Source organism: Colius striatus, chromosome 8, assembly GCF_028858725.1.
Source record: "Colius striatus isolate bColStr4 chromosome 8, bColStr4.1.hap1, whole genome shotgun sequence".
NCBI lineage: Eukaryota > Metazoa > Chordata > Aves > Coliiformes > Coliidae > Colius > Colius striatus.
The window spans coordinates 34,602,467-34,620,229 of record NC_084766.1 but is presented as its reverse complement, the minus strand read 5'-3'; the positions used below and the strand labels follow the sequence as shown (position 1 = coordinate 34,620,229).

Here is a 17,763-nt window from a genome sequence, read left to right as displayed (position 1 = left end):
TCAACACGTGCCAAGTAACCTGGGAAAGGCTCCCAACATCTCTTCAGCACTTTAACCATCATGTGCCTGCCATTATCTTTAGAGGGCCGGCCAAAAGCCTAGCTCATAACAATATCAACTTTCCTCTTTAGCTCCTGCCCCGATTATTTATCCCTGCAAGGCTCAGCATAGCCAGCCACTTATCCCTATCCATACTAAAGTGACAAACTAAGCCTATCCATATTAAAGGAACACAGGCAGGTCCAACTACTGCTCTTTCCCATCTCCTGCTGCATGGATCTCATTTTTAAAGGACTCAATGACAAACAGCTTATCGACCGTGGAGGGCCTTTTCTTCTGCCAGATAATTACACAGAGGCTCTTGGATGCAATTTCTCCTGCTGCATGTCAAAACACAAAGTCAGCCCTTTGCGAGAAACTGAGTCTGAGTGATGGATTTGGTTTTTTCCCTCCCCTCCACCCCTGTCTGGAACTATGAAATGATGTGATAAAGGAAAATTGCAAAGCCTGTATGTGTTAGTGATACATACCTTTCTAGAACTGGGAGTTACCCCTAAAGTCACCTCTGCCTTCTCCCAAAGCAAGCAGTAAGGGCCTGTTTAATCTAAGCCAGAAGAGCTCATGCCAGACTCCAGATATGACACAGTGGTGGAGAGAGCCCAGCTGGGACAGAGAAGCATGGCCCGTCTGTGGCTGGTGTGCTGGGGACTGCTGAGGTTACTGGGATACCACAGTAGATACAGTGAGACTAATAAAAGTGGGGAAACATCAAAATCCCATCCAAAAAGAAGCAGAGGAAAGTCAGGCACTGAGAGCAACCACGAGGAACTTTCCTCTTCTTACCATGGTTAAAGGCGAAAGGACAAATCCAGGTTAGTTTGTATTTTACAGTGTGAAGAGCACAAGATGGAGAGAAAAGCACACTGCCCTAAAATGCCTGCCAGCATTTGCTGTGACAGATGAGGGGAAGGGAGGCTGGTTTGTGTATCAAACATCCCGAGCCTTCTTCCCTTGGTCAGCAGGAGGGATTTAAGAGCACCACAACCATATTTGCAGAAGAAAAAGAAAACATCCTCCCAACATGCTGAACCTCATGCCACAGAATATTGAGGTCTCGTTGCACTGACCTCCTTCCCAGGTGTGGGAAGGTCTCTAAACAGTCATGGTTTCACCTCCTCTCCTTGCCTTTGTACTTTCCTTGGTGCCAAGCCACGCTGTGTGCTCTGTGGGCCTGAGAAGCATCTCTCATACCCTTCACAGGAAGCAAAGATTTCTGTTGTGAAAGCTGCTGCCCAGGCTGCTGCAGAAACAGCTTGCTGCTGCTGCTGCTGCAAGCACCTGTCTGTCAGAGCTCTGCATATGGAAGGCTGGGGCAAGATGTCCCTGGGGAGGCTGCACACAGTTGGCAGGATGGGTACCACCAGTTACACTGCTCATAGCCCCACCACAGAAGGGGAGAGCTGGAAAGGGTACACACTGCCCAGAGATACAGCACTAATGAAAGGGGTTGATGGGCCACCTCACTATGTCACCCTTGCTCTAACAGAGAAGAGCCCAGGCACGGAATGCTTCAGTCCCATTCCCACCTCGTGTACACACCATACTGGTTTAACCAATGCTTTTCCCAGCTCAAAGCCACTCCCAGGCTTTCCTCTCTCTCCTCACTGCTTCTGAGGTAAAACCTGTTGTGCTCTTTCAGGCTCTTCAGGCTGATTCTGCACCCCAGACCCATCACCACAGTGCAGGAGACCTGCTCAGCACCACCCATCCTCACTGCAGTGTTTGGGGATGAGGCCAGAGTCAGCTCTGAGGATGGTGAATTTTTTTCTTAAGACTCACGGTTCCCATTTCCCATGGGAAAACCAAAATCCCTGTGCATGGACACAGAGCAGCCTTCCCCTGCCCCTCCTGCATCAACACACCCAGCTGGTACTTGAACAGATGCACCGAGAACCACTGGGGGACAAAAGCAGCACCAGGAGTGGATGGTAACAGATGAAAATTGAAAAAGACACAAAAACTTTCACTTTGTTTTGTGGAATATACAAAATGTTGCACTTGACCAGCTACTAAAGTGATGTGAAACTTAAACATGGCAAAAAAGGGCTTTCCAAACACTTTCTTTCCACCTCTCATTTCCCTGGGCCATTGCACTGTATAAGCATTGATACATTCCTATGAAAGCATCACAGTGTGTTCCCAGCGATAACTCCATCTCCTGAAGATGAGCTCAACGATGATGAGCTCAAAGACAGAAGTAAAAATTAACAACTCTAAGGAGTCACATATTAGGCAATGGCTTCTCAAAACAATGGCTCAACCTGCCTCCAGGGAACAGGACTTTACAGCCTACTCCTCATTTCTTTTTGCTTTGCTGGCAGCAATGTTTGCTCTGGTCTAGGGATAAACGAGTGCTGCTGATTGGCTTCTCCAGCACCTTCCTTTTGTCCCCAGCTGAAAATAGGCACCACTCCAAACACAGGGCAAAAATGATTGTCTGGATGTACATGTGATGGATCCACTCCAGTGGAGTTTTCCCATACAATGTCCACAGGCAGCCTATGCATTTTCTACACAACCTACTGGAGGCACATATCGCTCTCCAGCTCACACACAACCCAAATTCTGCCAACGTTCAGCAGAAAGGACTGAGAAAGCTACACTGGTTTCATGATTTGAGCATAATAAAATACAATCACAAGGCTTTATATTATACTGGAGGTCAGGAAACTGTAGTGTGAAAGCTTTAATTGTTTCCAACTTCCATAAATGCCAGCAATGCCCCACGGAGCACAATGCAGCTTTGAAACCGAGGGGGAAATCACTGGTACCAACAATTGATTGTATTGGTGCCAAAGTGATAAGTTTAATCTGCAATGCAGGATCAGTGTTTTGTCACTAGGCATCGGAATATTCTCCTGCTGGAGAGATAATGGCTAAACCAGGGGAAAAAAGATTTGTTTTCAAAGAAAGAAGTGCAGAAATAGTACAGTCAATCCTCAGCACAATGGTACTGACTAAAAGGTGACTACCACTTCAGAAATGAAGGCTTAATTCACACTAGTTCTTACATGTTACCCCTTAAACATGCTGACTAGCTTGGAAAAAACACACAGCCTTAGCTGACAAGGTTTAAGCCAGCCTATATTAGGGGTTGCATCTTGTAAAGATCATCCCCTGTCGATCCTTAGTGTCACATCCTGCACTCCTCACTCCCTCCAGACTGAACAGTCCAGCAACTCCATCTGCAGAGCCGCAGTTTCATAACCCAACAGTGTGTGGTTAATAAGCAATTAGCATCTGTCCTGCAGCTCTGAGGACTCAAATTACATCCGATTCAACCAAAGTAACAAGTGAACAGTAATGCTGGAGGAAAAATGCTACTAGTTATAATCTTACTTCTTGACTGCCACTCTCATCCTCCAAAAAAAAACCCCTAAAGTCAGCTCAACACAACGCTGAGTGACGAGTATCTCCCTCTGTAGCAAATCTATTACCAATAATCAGAGTGCATCTGCTAGACGGGGCCAGGGCAGTTTGCTGCCTGCTCTGACCAGATTTTAACAGCCTCTACATTCTTGGCTTCGTTTCCCAGGGCATTTCTTTGCGCCAAAGCGCCTGGGGTGGGAGCACGCTCAAGTATTTTCCTTCAAACTTCGTTGAAGCTGGGTCCTCATCCGTCCCAGCTTCTGGAGCTTTGCAACCTGCTTCCCTCCGTTTTGAGCCGGGCATCGCTTCTCTGGGGGAAGGGAAAGGGAAGGGAGGAGATGGTTGAAGTTGGATACGGGGTGCTTTTTCCCCTGACGCTTGGCAGAGGAAGACAAACACTGCCTTCCCGCTCTAGTTTCTCGCCGCACTTGAATACCGAAGTTGAGCCAAGGCCAGCCCTTTTCTCCGCTCCTTGCCCCGTGATGCCAGGCACCCACCCGCCCGGACGGGAAGCCGTTCTGCCGCGGGGTCCCTCTGCTCTGGAAGGGTCGCAGCGGCTGCGGCAGCGGAGCCCGCCGGGGAGAACCCACTCCATCAGCCCGCTCCCCGCCCGCCCTTACCCTGCCCGCAGGCTCCGCGCTGGATGGCGATGACGGGCGGCTGCCGCAGGCGCTCGGCGCGGCGGCTGGCGGCCCGCAGCTGGCAGGGGCTGGCGTAGGTGACGGCGTCGCTGCCGCAGACGGGCTCGCTGCTGGAGCACTGGCAGCGGCCGGCGGCCGCCCGCTTGCGCACGGTGGCCGAGGCGGGCACGCCGGCGCCGGGGGGCACGACGCACTGCAGCCCCTCACCGCAGGGCGGGCCGCCGCCGCCGGGGCCGCCGCACGCCTCGCCCTCCTCCGCCCCGCAGACGCGGCAGCAGCCGCAGCCGTCCAGCACGGCCCCGCCGGGGCAGGAGGCGGGCAGCGGCGGGCAGCGCGACCGCTCGCAGCGCTCGGGGCACACGGGCGACGGGACCGAGGCGGCGGCGGGCAGCAGCGCGGCCAGCAGCAGGCTCCAGCCCCACAGCGGCATCGCGGCGGCGGCCGAGGGCGGGCGGGACGCGCTGAGCTGCGGCGGCGGCCGCGCGGGCGGCTTTAAGCGGCGGCGCGGGGGGCGGCGCGGCCGCGGAGGGCGGGACGGCGGACACGGCCCCGGCCACAGCCCCCCCCGGCCGTAACACCCCCCCGGGCCGTAACACCCCCCCCCGGGCCGTAACACCCCCCCCCCGGGCCGTAACACCCCCCCCGCCGCCGCCGTGTCTCTGTGGGGCAAACCGAAATGGCCCGTCATCGCACCCAAAAACCCGACTGGCTTGGCGGAGAGACGATAGGAGCAGTTATCATAGAGAATTTGGGGCGGGGGATGGAACTCTTCGCGGCTGAAGGAATTACGGGAAAGGCAATCTAAAGCAAGCGGCGGTGAGCTTTCTGTCTGATAAGAGGATGGGTGGGAAGGTGGATGCGCAGGGCAGTGCCGGCAGCCCGGCCCCGCTTGGAAGAGAAGTGGGACAGGCAAGTGACAGGCGCGGGGAGGGGGGAGCGAGGGCCGGCGCTGGGCCAACCCCTTGGGGACCGAAGGGCAGCGGGAAGGGGCGAGCAAGCCTCCCCCCGGGCACCTGCTCGCCCCCTCACTGCAAGAGAGGTTCTTGGAGCCTCAGGGCGAGGTGGATACTAGCACTTAGCAGGTTAATCAATCGAAAGAGAAGAGAGAGTAGTCTTCCATCAGTGATGATTTAGCTAATCCAATCTATCTGGCAGTTGTGTAACCGCCAGAATCTATGGACAGAGCTCTCTTAGCACATAACGAGGCAGCTGAAAAGGCTGGTGAGTGGTACATAAGTACCTTCCGAGGTAAACGGCAGCATTTCCAGAGCTAGAGGGGAAAGGTGCAACAAGAACTAGCAGCTGGAAATTGGGCACAGTCCATTTTTCAGCTATGAGCTGATGAAACTTTTGAGCAGACTACGAATCTGTAATTATTTAATCTTTATCAGGGACCTGACAACTAAGGACCAAATGAACTTTACCAAACATTAGGCAAGGTGAAACGCTGTTAACTGTTAGATGAGCTGCAACTAATAAATCGAGGATGCCAGCAGGTACACTGGTATGCAAGGATACAAGGTCTTTTCTCCTACAAAAAGTGGAATAATCTTTAACAACCAGCTGGAAGCAGCATCCCCTGTGTCAGAATTCAGCTCTTTTTGTTCCAGGGACCGTTAGAAAGATCTTATCTGTGACCAAAAAAATAGAGATGTATAAAACTTACAAGTTCTTGGTTAGTTCCTGAAGGTGGGAAACCACACAGCCTCCAGCGTTCCCAGTGAAAGCTCCAGTATCAACCCCTTCACATCTCACCTTTCCCAAAAACCTCTACCCTGTGTAAGAAAAGAGATTTCAGGAGAATTATTTCACTTCAGAAGTGACCAAAGTAGTAATCTGTAACAATTCGCAGCAAAACTCCCTTAGGATTGAAATCATGACAGTGTTAGAAAGCCTGAAGAAAAGAAAAAGCTTGAATTTATGTAGAATATGGACAGATGTCACAGTAAAGTGTTTCTAAATTATTGTTTATCCATTACTTATGGATACTTTGAATAAGCTTTGGGTGTTTTTTACTGGTTTTGGTTTGCTTCCCCCCCCCCCCTTTACTTTTAAATAAAGTCTTTAAGGAAGGATGAAGAGTTTTTAGTAAAAGGGGAGCAAATGCAAATACAGGTTCAGAAAAGATCTCACAAGCCCCTCCTTAGAAGCAGGTGCAAAACACTCAACAAGCAGTGAAGTATGGGGCAGTTTAGCCCCTCCCCACCCAGAAAAGCTATCTGCTCTTCAAACACATTGCCCTTGTCCCATAACTTACTGTTTGAAGCCATTGGAGCCTCATCTCAGTAAGCAGAAGGAAGTCAGGCGCAGTGGGGAAGCGCCTTGTCCTGTCACCTCCTCTCTATGGACGTTTCTTTTAGCCTGGTGTCCTATCTGGATCATTCTAGGGAGTAAAGGCACAAAGGGAGGCTTGGAATACATGAGCAGTGTTCTCACACAGAAGTCTGAAACACCCCTTGAGTGTATTTTTCTTTTCTATGATGTACAATTCCTTTTTGGCACAGTTCAGTCAGCACCATCATCAACTTCAAGCTCTTCTACAGACTACTAAAGGCCTGTAATAGCACTACTCAATGTTTTGTCTGAAATAGCACAGAAAAGGGAAGTACATTTGTTGACAGTCAAGGGTTAAACAGTGCAAAACAAATAAAAGCCATCCCAGGGTTTTGTGTGGAAACTATTAATCAGCTGCTCACTTTCAAATAAGAGAACTAGTGTTGAGGGCCTTCTGCTGTTACCTTCTTCATTTCCTAAGCCAGGCAGGAATGTAAATATTCTACTGAGTCTTAAAAAGACAGTATTTTGTAACAGAAGTGTTACAGGTTTCACATGGGTGCACACAAAACTGGAAAAAAACAAACCCAAACCACCTCGCTTTCCAAAATCACTGGGTTAAGTCTTTGAGGGCTTTAATAACTTAGCTCATTGAAAAAGATGTTTGTAAATTAGCCAACCTGTGCAGAAGGGCCTTACCTGAATAATTTCTGGGTTTAGAGTATCTTTACTTCTCCTCCATCACAACATTTTTGGACAAAACAGCTGTCCAAGCCAGCAGACACACTCAGAGATGCTGAAAACGTAGTCTGAAAAATACTTCACGCTGGAGAGAATTCACTAGCAAAACATTTCATCTGTGGCTTTTCAAACACAACTCGATGACTGGAGGCTCCATCTAGAGATCACAGGCTACAAATTCTTCTGAAGGAATTAAAGAGTCTGGATACTGTTGTCAGGGATCCAGAATTTGCTGTGACTTTCAGCCTCAGCCCTGCTCACGCTAAGGTCAGGGCAGAATTGCTCAGCCTTCCCTGCAGTACAGCAGCATGATTTACATCACTTATTACAAAAGTCAGTTTTCCTGGATGCCTGGGAAGATGCTGTCGTGTTACCCAAGATGTATCATTTACTGCCTTTGAAATCTCAGTTTCAGAAAGCAGCAAAAGGCCCTGGGGTAGGAGTAGCTACCTCCAGCGGCCTCCTGGGCAAAGGAGGGAGCAAGGGAAGGCTGCAGCACTTGCCACAGGATTCCTGCATTGCTAGTGCATGGGGGGGGACAAGGATGTGGCTTTGGAGTGAGCATCTGGGTACACATGGCAAAGGGGGGAAAGCAAGGAGCATGTAAAGGGTGAAAAAGAAGAGTACACTTGGCAGGAGAGAAAGGGGTTATAACTTTACAATCTAGATGCTAGAAGGGGTCCTGGGCAGCAAAGAGGATTTGAGATGGGTTTGAGATGCCCAGCCTGTCCTCATTCTGAGCAAGCTGAAGCAGTTTGGTCTTTGCAGAAAGCTTTCTAGGTTTACGCTGACTGTGTTATCATTTTGCTTCATTCATCACTGGCTTTTTTCCAATGGGAAAGCTTATGCTGTCCTAAATACTTTTGAGTCAGGACATGACACCTCTAACCCCAAGCCCACAAAATCCCAGGACTTCCCTACTCTTTAGGACTTCTCTAATTTTGTTAAACAAATATTTACCTTTTCTTTTTCACGTAAAAACGCTTTTTAGAGCTGTATTCTGGATCACTGACACACACAGAGGAAATGCCATGACTTTGAAAGAGAATGGCTGCAAAGCAGGGAATTTAGAATCACTTGCTTTCTCACTTGTGACTTCATCCCTGGTGCTTGACAAGCTGTTGGCATAACTGATAAAATAAATGAATGATCAAGATGTCTCAGGTGAAACCAAGCAACCTGCCCCAAGAAGCAACTGCTAATCTGAATAAATCAACTAGGTATTTGTGTGCATGTGGGGTGTCCCTAAAGTCACAGGGCAATCCTGTAACTCGGAGCACAAGCATTACACAACAGGCAGGGACTGTAAAAATCACATTTCATTAACTTCTTAATCTTATCTTGCAGAAAACAAGTGTGTTGCTATGAAAACAGGCAGGTGACACCCACCTATTGAGAACAGACATGACTTGGTATCCTGAAGGGCTCAGCTATCATTAGGAGAATGGAGGCAAATGGAATGTTGTGTAGCAGAGTGGTTTAAATTCTTAAAAGATGTGTTCACTCTGCATGTAGATATGCAACAGACAGTAGTTTTACATTTAAATCCCTAATTACAGTCTTAGAGGCACCACTTTGAAGAGCTACATTCAACTACCAGTGGCATAGTGCCTTTATAAATGACTACCAGCTTCTTTTTCCCCATGAAATAAAACTGACAAAAAGCAAAACTAAATGTTGCAGTGCTCCAAGTTACTTGAAAAATTTCATTTCAGCTTATAGACTAGAAATAGCCTGTCCCAATTTCCCCTTCTTCCATTTCTCTGCCTGGAATTGCTTTCCACAGCCCATGGCATCACAAGAAGCCTCACACTTTAATTATTCACTGAACAAGTCAACAGATCAGTCCTCTTTTTTTTTTCCCTGTAATTTCATAGCTTCCTCAGGTATTACAAATAAAAGCAACAGGGAGAAAGGGATGTTTTGTCTCTAACCAATTTGCTGCCATTGCTACTCAAAGATTACAAGCAGCAAGAGATTAAAAACTTAAACCAAAAACTGTGGGCAGTGCTGTGACGTCACAACTGGAGCTCCAAGATGCATTTCTAAGATTCAGAAATATACTTCAAAAGTAAAGGCCTGGCTTGAATAACGTTTCAAGCTACAGCATTCCCTCTAGGTGGTGCTGGTACCCTGTTATTCCATCAGGCTGAGGCATTTGCAGCTTATTAAGACTATATTCTGGACCATTCACCTTCAGCAGTTACCTTGGGGCAGGTGGACTGATTTGGCAGTTACAATACAGAAGCTGTAACAGTGGGTTTCAATCCATAACCATAAAGGATTCAAATCCCCCTTCAGTAAAGGGGCAAGTACATAGCAAATGAAAACATGCAAGATAGCCTCATAGTAAAATGAAGTGCTCAAATAATTTCAGGGACTATGATAGGTTCAGGTTGCAATAGGCTGAGAAAGGTAACTAAGATTTTTCTGAGAACAGAGTACAAACAAGCTGAAAGCTTAACAGCCAAGATTCATGTGGTAAGATAGATGAACTAGAAATGGTATTTTCAGATCCCTAAGTGAGTTGGAGTTGCAGCCAGTGATTACACTTCATTGACATTAATCACCAGGCAGACTAAACTGTATTGCTATATAGGGATTAGTATCTAACTCCTTTACACCAAGGACCTTACTCAAACCTCAGCTCCATACTGCTGTCATCAAGCTGCTTTTGGAACTCAGGGATGTTATGATAAAGCTGAAAATGTCTAGTTTAAATGGAGATGGGCAACTGAAGGTATAACTGTACACACATTTCATACCAGCTCTGGCCTGGGGTTTAACTGGGACATTCAGTGTAGTGACTCCTCTAGAGAGAAGTGGTATATCAGAGTAAGATGTTGGAGGCAACAGCATGCACATTCCATACCCGTGTGCCTGCAGATGTGTAGCTACCTGGAGTAATTTCCAGTCAGAAGATGTCCCACTCAGGCTGTACTTGCATCCCAGTTTATGTAAAGACCCTACTCAATTATCATTCTTGACCCAAAGCTTGTGTGCTGTTGAGACAGATCCTTTACACAAGAGAAAAACAGACTTGAGAAATGCACATCATACTGTCCACTGGACAGGCAGCGAGGTGCTGCCAGATGTCATTCAGGTGTCATTAGCTCAGAAAGGCATTCTTGAGAGAGACCCTTTCTTACACAAAGGTATAAAGCCAAGGAAACACACCTTACATTTTCTTCTCCTGGGGTGGTTGCTTCTCCCTTTCAGATGAGTGTTTCCAGCTATGACTATGTATCACATCTTCCCTCCCACTGGTTAAAACGAAATCAGATTGACTTCTCTTGCATAACACATACAACTTGCACAGTATGAACTGAGAAGAGTAAACCAACTTTTTCTTTCACCTTCATTCTTAGGCTACACAATCTGATTAGATTTGAAGAATTCAAGAGACATTACAGCCTGCTAAAACATCACCTTAGCTCTTACATGCTAAAATATACAGTTCTGATGAAAATTTGATGCGGTGCAAGGAAACTCAGCCAGCTAGTAAGTTACCCAAACTGATTTATTGACAATTTAAATGTGACATATTTACAGCACTGTTTCTAAAATAATTTAACAATTTTCATAGATTTATAAAAGTACTGATAAATAGGAGACCCTGACAATTACCAACCACAAATATTTCCCTGTGCTACTGAACTACAATAGTAGTTCTTTTCTTCTTTTTTTTTCCTTTTTCCTCTAAGTCCCAGAAGGGAGCTGCTTTAACTTCACCCAATGTGTAAAACTGCCAATACCAAAACATAATAAAATGAACATGCAGTGTGAAAGCTGTACCAGAGCGAGTGATTTCAGATGTTAGACTACAGTAAAAAATGGTTCAATGCCAAGTGTCTTCCACACAGAATGTACTTGTGAAAAAATAAGCTTTAAAGAGCTATTGTTTTATCTTTATAGAAGTTAAAACTTAAAATGCTAGTACAGACATTACAGTAACTTCCAATTCTCTGCTAGTTTTCACATATATCTAAAGAGTCAAACAAAACCATTTACAAACACCACTGCCTTAAGACAGTGGCCAGTTAGCTTATGGATTCAAAAAAAAAAAAAGGTGCTGATAAAATTTTAGGCTTTGAAATCAGATCATATACTACACCAATTATTCTATCCTTGGATCAACAAATTATTGTGGTAAAGTCATTCCTATCTCCCAAGCAGGAAGTCAGTTTGGAATTTGGAGAGAAGATGGACTTGTGTGATATATATCTTAAGTTTCCAGTAAACAAAAGAAATAAAGTCTTGCAAAGCTGGACAATCTGAATCACAATAAGCAGCAGCATGAGATATTTGTGGGGTTTTGATTAAAGCAAACATTTTCAAACCCGATGAAAAGTTCACACTCGATCTAAATCCAATCCTTGAAATGTAAAGGTTCTTTTCACCTGCATCACTGAAGCCCCATAACACAGTGTACACAAAGAGTCATTGTTTTAAAAACATATTGCACAGCTAGTAGGTGCAATACCAGAGCACTGGTATTCCTAGCACAAGTTTTCTGTTTTCAATAGCTGTTTCATACTATGCTACTCAGAACAACTCCAAGCCAACATTCAAACCCATTCAGAACGGTTTGTGTACATACCGAACCCAAAAGTGTTTCCACAACGTGAGAAGAAAAACACAGGCACTTAAAGATTATTAGTGCACATTATCAGTTATAGGCCACAATTGCATGACTACAAACAGTTCAGTACCAATGACAAAACGAGGTGAGGAGCTCTGCCTTCCACTGATCAAATCTAGAAACAACTGTTCACGCAGCACTTGTAAGAAAACCATTCTCAAAACAGGAATTAAAGGATACATTTAGACATTTACGAACTGCTGCAAAGCTTAATGTAACACAACAGAAACCCTACTTGGATCAAAAGGTCTAAAGTGTCCAAATTCAAAAGTCCAATTTCTTTTCTCCCCGCTCCAAAACACCGTTACATGCAGTCCACTGAAACCCAAATGTGCAAAAAGTTACAAGCCACCTTCAGGAGTGCATCAAAAACAGGCTGACTAGGCAAAATATTATTTTAGTGGAAATTTTACAGCACCATTAATTAGAATTCCAAGGGAGTTCAGAATTCTTGTTCTGACAACAAAACAGCTGACACTGTCGATCCTAAAGAACAGAAGAAACGTTTTGTGCATTTATTTCCTGGTATCTGAAAGTCACAGAGAGAAACAGCTCTCGTCTGAAGTCTTACTGTAGTTCAGAGTGGAACTAAAGAATCACATTTATTGGCAAGAATTGTTCTCCAACGACACAGCATTAGTTGTAAGTTTGGTAAATTTGCCAGATCAGGAATGAAAAGTTGCTGGTACCTTGTTTACTTGCAGAAGTACTTTTTTGGTTTTGCCTTTTGGATGTTTTTTTTCCTCCTCTAACTCATGCAGTTTGGCCCCTCCCTAGTAAGTGATTTACTATCAGGCTTTGAGAACACGCAAAAGGGCCGTTTCTGACCCTCAGCTGAAAGGCAATATACAAACACATTATATATACATGTGTGTGCACACAGACACACACACACACACGTATCAAAATCAGTGTTCTGGGGTTGGTTTTTTTTTATCATTTATTCTCATTTCCTATCATTTTCTTTGGTTAAAAGTCCAGCGAGGAAATTAGAGGACCGAACAAATGGATCATTCTCCAAACACTTCCATCACTACACGTCACTAACTGGAAGGCTTGCATCATCCAGATCCACAAGGCCAGGATCCTGTTCCTGAGTGCCGTTTCTACTTCGGGGTTCTGAGAAGCCCCGATCAGTCACTTTGGAAGCTGATTCTCTTGGAGCGACAACCTGGATCTTGTAGCTCCCTGGCTTGGCCTTGGTAAAAGATTCGTGAAATCCTCGCTTCTCCAAGGCAGGGTGTTTGGGGTGAGGGTTTGGGACCAGAGGGCTGCCGAGAGCGGCTGCGGAATGTGAGGCGGCTGGGGCTGGGACGGCAGAACGGACAGCATGGTTGGGGTCGGAAGGAGGCTCGGGATGCTCCTGGAAAAGAAGAGCACGTGGCAGATGAAGTCACTGAGGTCACGTTGGAACGATGCAGTTTCAAGGTTTCGGTCTCAGACAGAAAATAAACAAAAATCAAGGCAGAAGATACACAAAGCAAAGCATCAGCCGCAGCAGCAGGAGGCAGGTGCTTTCTCAAGGCCGTGTGTTGTTAAGTGTGAGCTTACAGCAGTATGTGACAGCAACATCGCTTGCTTCAACTGAAGAAATTCAATCTCTCAAATTAAGCTCAGCAACTCTTTAGACTTTATAATACAGTCCAGCAATGAGGCTTCTCATTTCACTAAGATGTTCAGTAACCTTTTGAAGAGACACACTTTAAAGGCCATTGCAAGTGACACCTTTCCGAGAGAAAAACGTATTCAGCCATATTCCTATACATCAGGCACATTTTACTATGCCCTCTTCCTGGGGTACCCATCTCCCCAATTTCTTCCAGGGACCAAACAAAAACAGTAACTACTTTATGCTATCAAGACTGTTTAACAATAATGAAGTTAATGGACCTAGAAAAGAAACTGATCCTCAAGCTCTTTTCTACTCGTCATTTTCTTATGTAAATATTGTTAGCTGCCATTCTCTTGCCCTTTATATAACTGTCAGATTGATGCTGTGAAAATAACCTTCCATCCTTTACTTACTGATAAAAAACAAGTTCCCAAGAATGATTTGGATGTTTAAAGCACGGGCACAGAGTGGCCTTTAGATGTCCTAGGGTAATCCCGCCTAACCTACATCTGTATCTCCAGAACGAGTTCTATAGGGATGTCTCAAATACCAAATACTAAAGCAGAGCTGGATACGGTGTTAAATGATGACCCAAGTGACGATGCACCGAACACATCACTCTGCATGAATGAGGAGCTGCAGCTGCTGCCACTTCTGCCATCAGTGTTAGTGCATGAACTAAGGGAACCTGCAAACCCATGTGTGTACACAAGTCAACTCTTAAAGATTTGTCAGCAAAAACACCATCACAGATGCGTGTCCAAGATGCAATTATGCATCCTGAGTATATTTTCCCAGCTGTTTGCCAAGTTTAGAATGCTATGATGTGACTCCATCAACTCAGTCATAATGGATTCTCTCACGTAGGTATGCATTTCTTTTTATAAATTAACCAATATTATTGGGTGAAGGAGCTGTGCAACTGCTTTTGGACTTCAGTTTTGTTTTCAGTCAAGTGTTTTCTATTATTCACACTGCCTTACTTCATTCCTGACTTGACACTCCACTTGAAGAAAAGCACTTGCTTCATGAAAAGACAGGATTCAGCGATTTACCTACTATTCTTATTCATTTTTGTTCAACAAACAGGAAAAAAGTAAGGGATATTAGGACAAGATCTCCAAAGGAAACCTTTTGATAAATTGAACTGAAGGATACTCAGATTTTAATACCCACACTGCCTGTAATTTCACAATTAAGAGACTCTGCTGCCATCTCACTCCTAAGATGTACTGCTTTGAACACTGTGCCGATCGTACATTACAACACTTCTACGTTTGAACTAATAATTTCATGCAGAGACTTAGAAGCCATGCAAATCAGGCTACAACATTATCCTTCCAATTGCTTGAGTTACAACGTGCCTTGTTTTCCCTGTGTGCACGCATCTGTATTAGTTTGTGGGGAGCTTAAATTCAAGGTTGCTTCTGCGCAGTTTCAAATAAAAAAGGTAAAGTAAAATGGAAATATGAACTCTCATGCAAATTAGTTTTCATACTTTCTTATTCAAGTGATGTTACATGACTTACTCTTAAAGACACAGTATGCTTTGAAGTATAAATACATGTTTTTTGCCATTTTTAATTCCCAATTATTTTAAAAGTAAGAAAAAACAGTGCAAACCTGTAAGTGAATGACAATTTATGAGTTAGTTTTCAGGAATGGTAATGACAACAGGTAGCATTATTTTTTAGGTTTTTATAGTGCAAATTAGTCTCCAGTCCTAGCCCTCTGTTAAGAAGGCAAGTTTACATGAGAGCCCACATACGTGCTGCATTCACCAGTTCTTGATGTATACCTCTGTATACAAGGATTCGACAGCCTTCTGGCCTGCCGCATCTGGAACACAGTGCAAAGCTAAGATTAGAGTAACCTATACTTGGGGAAAGAAGAGAAGAGAGGGAAAAAGAAAGAAGTGATGCAGACAGTCATAGCTAGAATGCTCAGTAAGTCCCACAAAAAAAAAAGCATACACTGAGAAAAGTTATCTCCATATTTTCATTGCCCTCGAAAGAAACAAAATTGGCTCCCAGCTGCCAAAACCGACTGAGAGCTTAGACTGAGTCAACAGAAGCACAGTATCAATGCAAATGTGTAGCTGCAAGTCAGATTTAAATGATTAAATTTCAGATTACGAGGGTAATGATATATGCAGCTTATTAAACACCCCATAGCCAGAAAGTGAAAACCAGATCTTGCAACGTCTGAACTGCAAAGTATTCCGTCTGTTAAACCTGGACATACTTGGAGACACTGAGACACTACAGTAACCTTTGCTGCTTTTCATGCAGTCACGTACTGAACATCTAATTCAGTTGGAGTAGGTATGAAGGGTTTGCAGCCATGGGGCTCCACAAGTATTAAGGTTTGTCACAGTGCCTCAGTTCAGCAATGCTAGATGGTGTTCACACTACGTTTCCAACAGCAAAACCAATTCATGCGAGCTGAGGTCTCAGAGAGGTTTACTTAACATTTGAATCTGTATCTGCATACAGAATAAACTACCAACAACAGACAATGACAAATTGGTAGTGAGAGTTGTTTAAAACAAATTAGGATATTGGCATTAGACTGCAAAACTCAGTAATTATCAGAAACACCTCGCAGGAATTAGAAAGGTTCAATTGTACTCCCAAACTAGTAGCAGTGACAAAGATTATACTGAACTCAGTTGTTTTTTTTCTAGGTTAGCACTTGCATTACCTACATGTTCAAGAAAATACAATGTACATAAAGTTACATAAAGAAAAGACTAAGGTAAGTGCTCAATTAAAACTAATCTATTTTATGCCAGTCTGTACAAAAGTGCATGCAAAAATGCCACATTATTAAAGGACAGGATAGAGAACAGGCGAAAGGAAAACACAACTAGAACTTCATGTGCACAAGTGATCATCAACTAATCACATTTTCTCTGAGGCTCAGAGCAACATACGGAAGCTGCTGATCTTCCAGGTCCTCTCTGTGCTACGATGGCCCCAGAAATTGCTTTTATCCAGCTGTGCATGTCTTCTGGACTGTCCGCCTGGATCAAGAAATATACATCGTATTTAACAACTCCCAACCTTCCCAGTGTCCTCACCACTTGCATTAAAGTGACAGCCATACCCTGCTTTAGTAGCTAGTTATTTAAAGCCATAAGAACTTCCATTTCTTAACCTAGACATTTCTTAACATTTTGTCCTGCATTTTGCACAGGAGGTCTGCTGACCCCTTAGCAGACTGTAGCCAGTGATATAACTTCTGTACTTTTCAATCACTGGGGTACTTTAATCCTATAAGATATTTACCAAAGATAAAGTCTTCAGTAAATCAGTCTCTGTCAGGAGCTCAGCTGCATGTTTACTTAGAACAGCAAGCCAAAGATGCAATAGATTAACAGTGAATACCAAGGGTGTATGTATCTCAGGTAAAGACAGATCAAAACCAAAAGCTGTCTCCTAATTACAGAATCACAGAATCTTAAGGGTTGGAAGGGACCTCAAAAGATCATCCACTACAGCCCTCCTGCCAGAGCAGGGCCACCTTGAGTAGGTCACACAGGAACTTGCAACTTGGTTAAATTAGCACATCCACTCAGTCATTACCATTATCAATTCATTATGTTCAGCTACAGGACAGCTCCTAACTCAGCATCTGGCACCACTGCCTCTATTATATACAGCCCTTTCTGATCCTACAAGAGAAACTCAATTATTTCAGTACTATAAGCATCAAATTCCCTCAGAGTTAGGAAAAACAAGTCTGACTTGCATCATATCCAAGCATAAGGACAAATAACAAGGTAAGGATGCAGTGAATAAAGTACACATAGATACATATTACCAAACAGATACTCAAATCTGAATGTTGCTGTGCTTGAAGCACGTATTAGAATGTGGCCCATTTGAGAACTTAGTCACTACACATAAAAATTCAGTACTTTAAAAGGTTTCACATATTGAGTTCATCCTACGGAGTCTGAAGAACCGAGTGCCAACAAAAAAATATCACACTAGGATTTACTGTTTATTACTTTCATACACCATCAACATTAACAGGTGCTGTTATGTGGAATACTTCCTATAGGCACATTTCTCACGAAGATCACATTCCCTCTGAAAATCATGACCTAGTTAAATACAGCTTGAAAAGAGAAATGGCAGCACTCCTTTGCTTTGACTATGGCAGTCTCCTGCTTTGGCCCAAGGTTTAAAAAAAGAAATTACCTGAACATAAAAGGTTCGAGAAGTTGTTACAATTTCAAAGAGATTGTCTCTCATCATTATATCACTGTAAATGAAACAAACAACAACACTTCAACAGCAAGTACAGCTTTCTATTTAAAAAGACTCCAGGATATGCAGAGCAGTTGTCTGACAACCTTTGTATTTGTGATTCTACCACTGGTGTTTAGTAAATACAAAGTTGAAAAAGAAAATCAA

At 44.2% G+C, this 17,763-nt stretch overlaps 2 protein-coding genes across 11 annotated transcripts in view; both read right to left on the bottom strand.

Annotated features, from left to right (window-relative positions):
- Positions 1-4,523, bottom strand: part of HTRA1 (HtrA serine peptidase 1) — a 33,704-nt gene extending 29,181 nt beyond the window's left edge. The window contains exon 1 of the mRNA XM_062001606.1: positions 4,050-4,523. Within this exon, the coding sequence (XP_061857590.1) occupies positions 4,050-4,500 (451 nt within the window). The 5' untranslated portion in view covers positions 4,501-4,523. The remainder of the gene's footprint in view (positions 1-4,049) is intronic.
- A 6,064-nt stretch (positions 4,524-10,587) lies between these two features.
- The window catches only part of PLEKHA1 (pleckstrin homology domain containing A1), a 35,238-nt gene continuing 28,062 nt past the window's right edge, over positions 10,588-17,763 (bottom strand). For 4 of the 10 annotated variants that reach the window (XM_062001140.1, XM_062001138.1, XM_062001141.1 and 1 more), the window contains 4 exons: positions 17,548-17,611; positions 16,247-16,364; positions 15,138-15,178; positions 10,588-13,090 (listed from right to left, as the gene is read on the bottom strand). In XM_062001140.1, coding sequence (XP_061857124.1) covers positions 12,761-13,090; positions 15,138-15,178; positions 16,247-16,364; positions 17,548-17,611 — 553 coding nt within the window. In that variant the 3' untranslated portion in view covers positions 10,588-12,760. Of the gene's footprint in view, positions 13,091-15,107; positions 15,179-16,246; positions 16,365-17,547; positions 17,612-17,763 lie in introns of all 10 variants that reach the window. The other 6 variants (XM_062001142.1, XM_062001148.1, XM_062001143.1 and 3 more) reach the window with 5 other exon arrangements.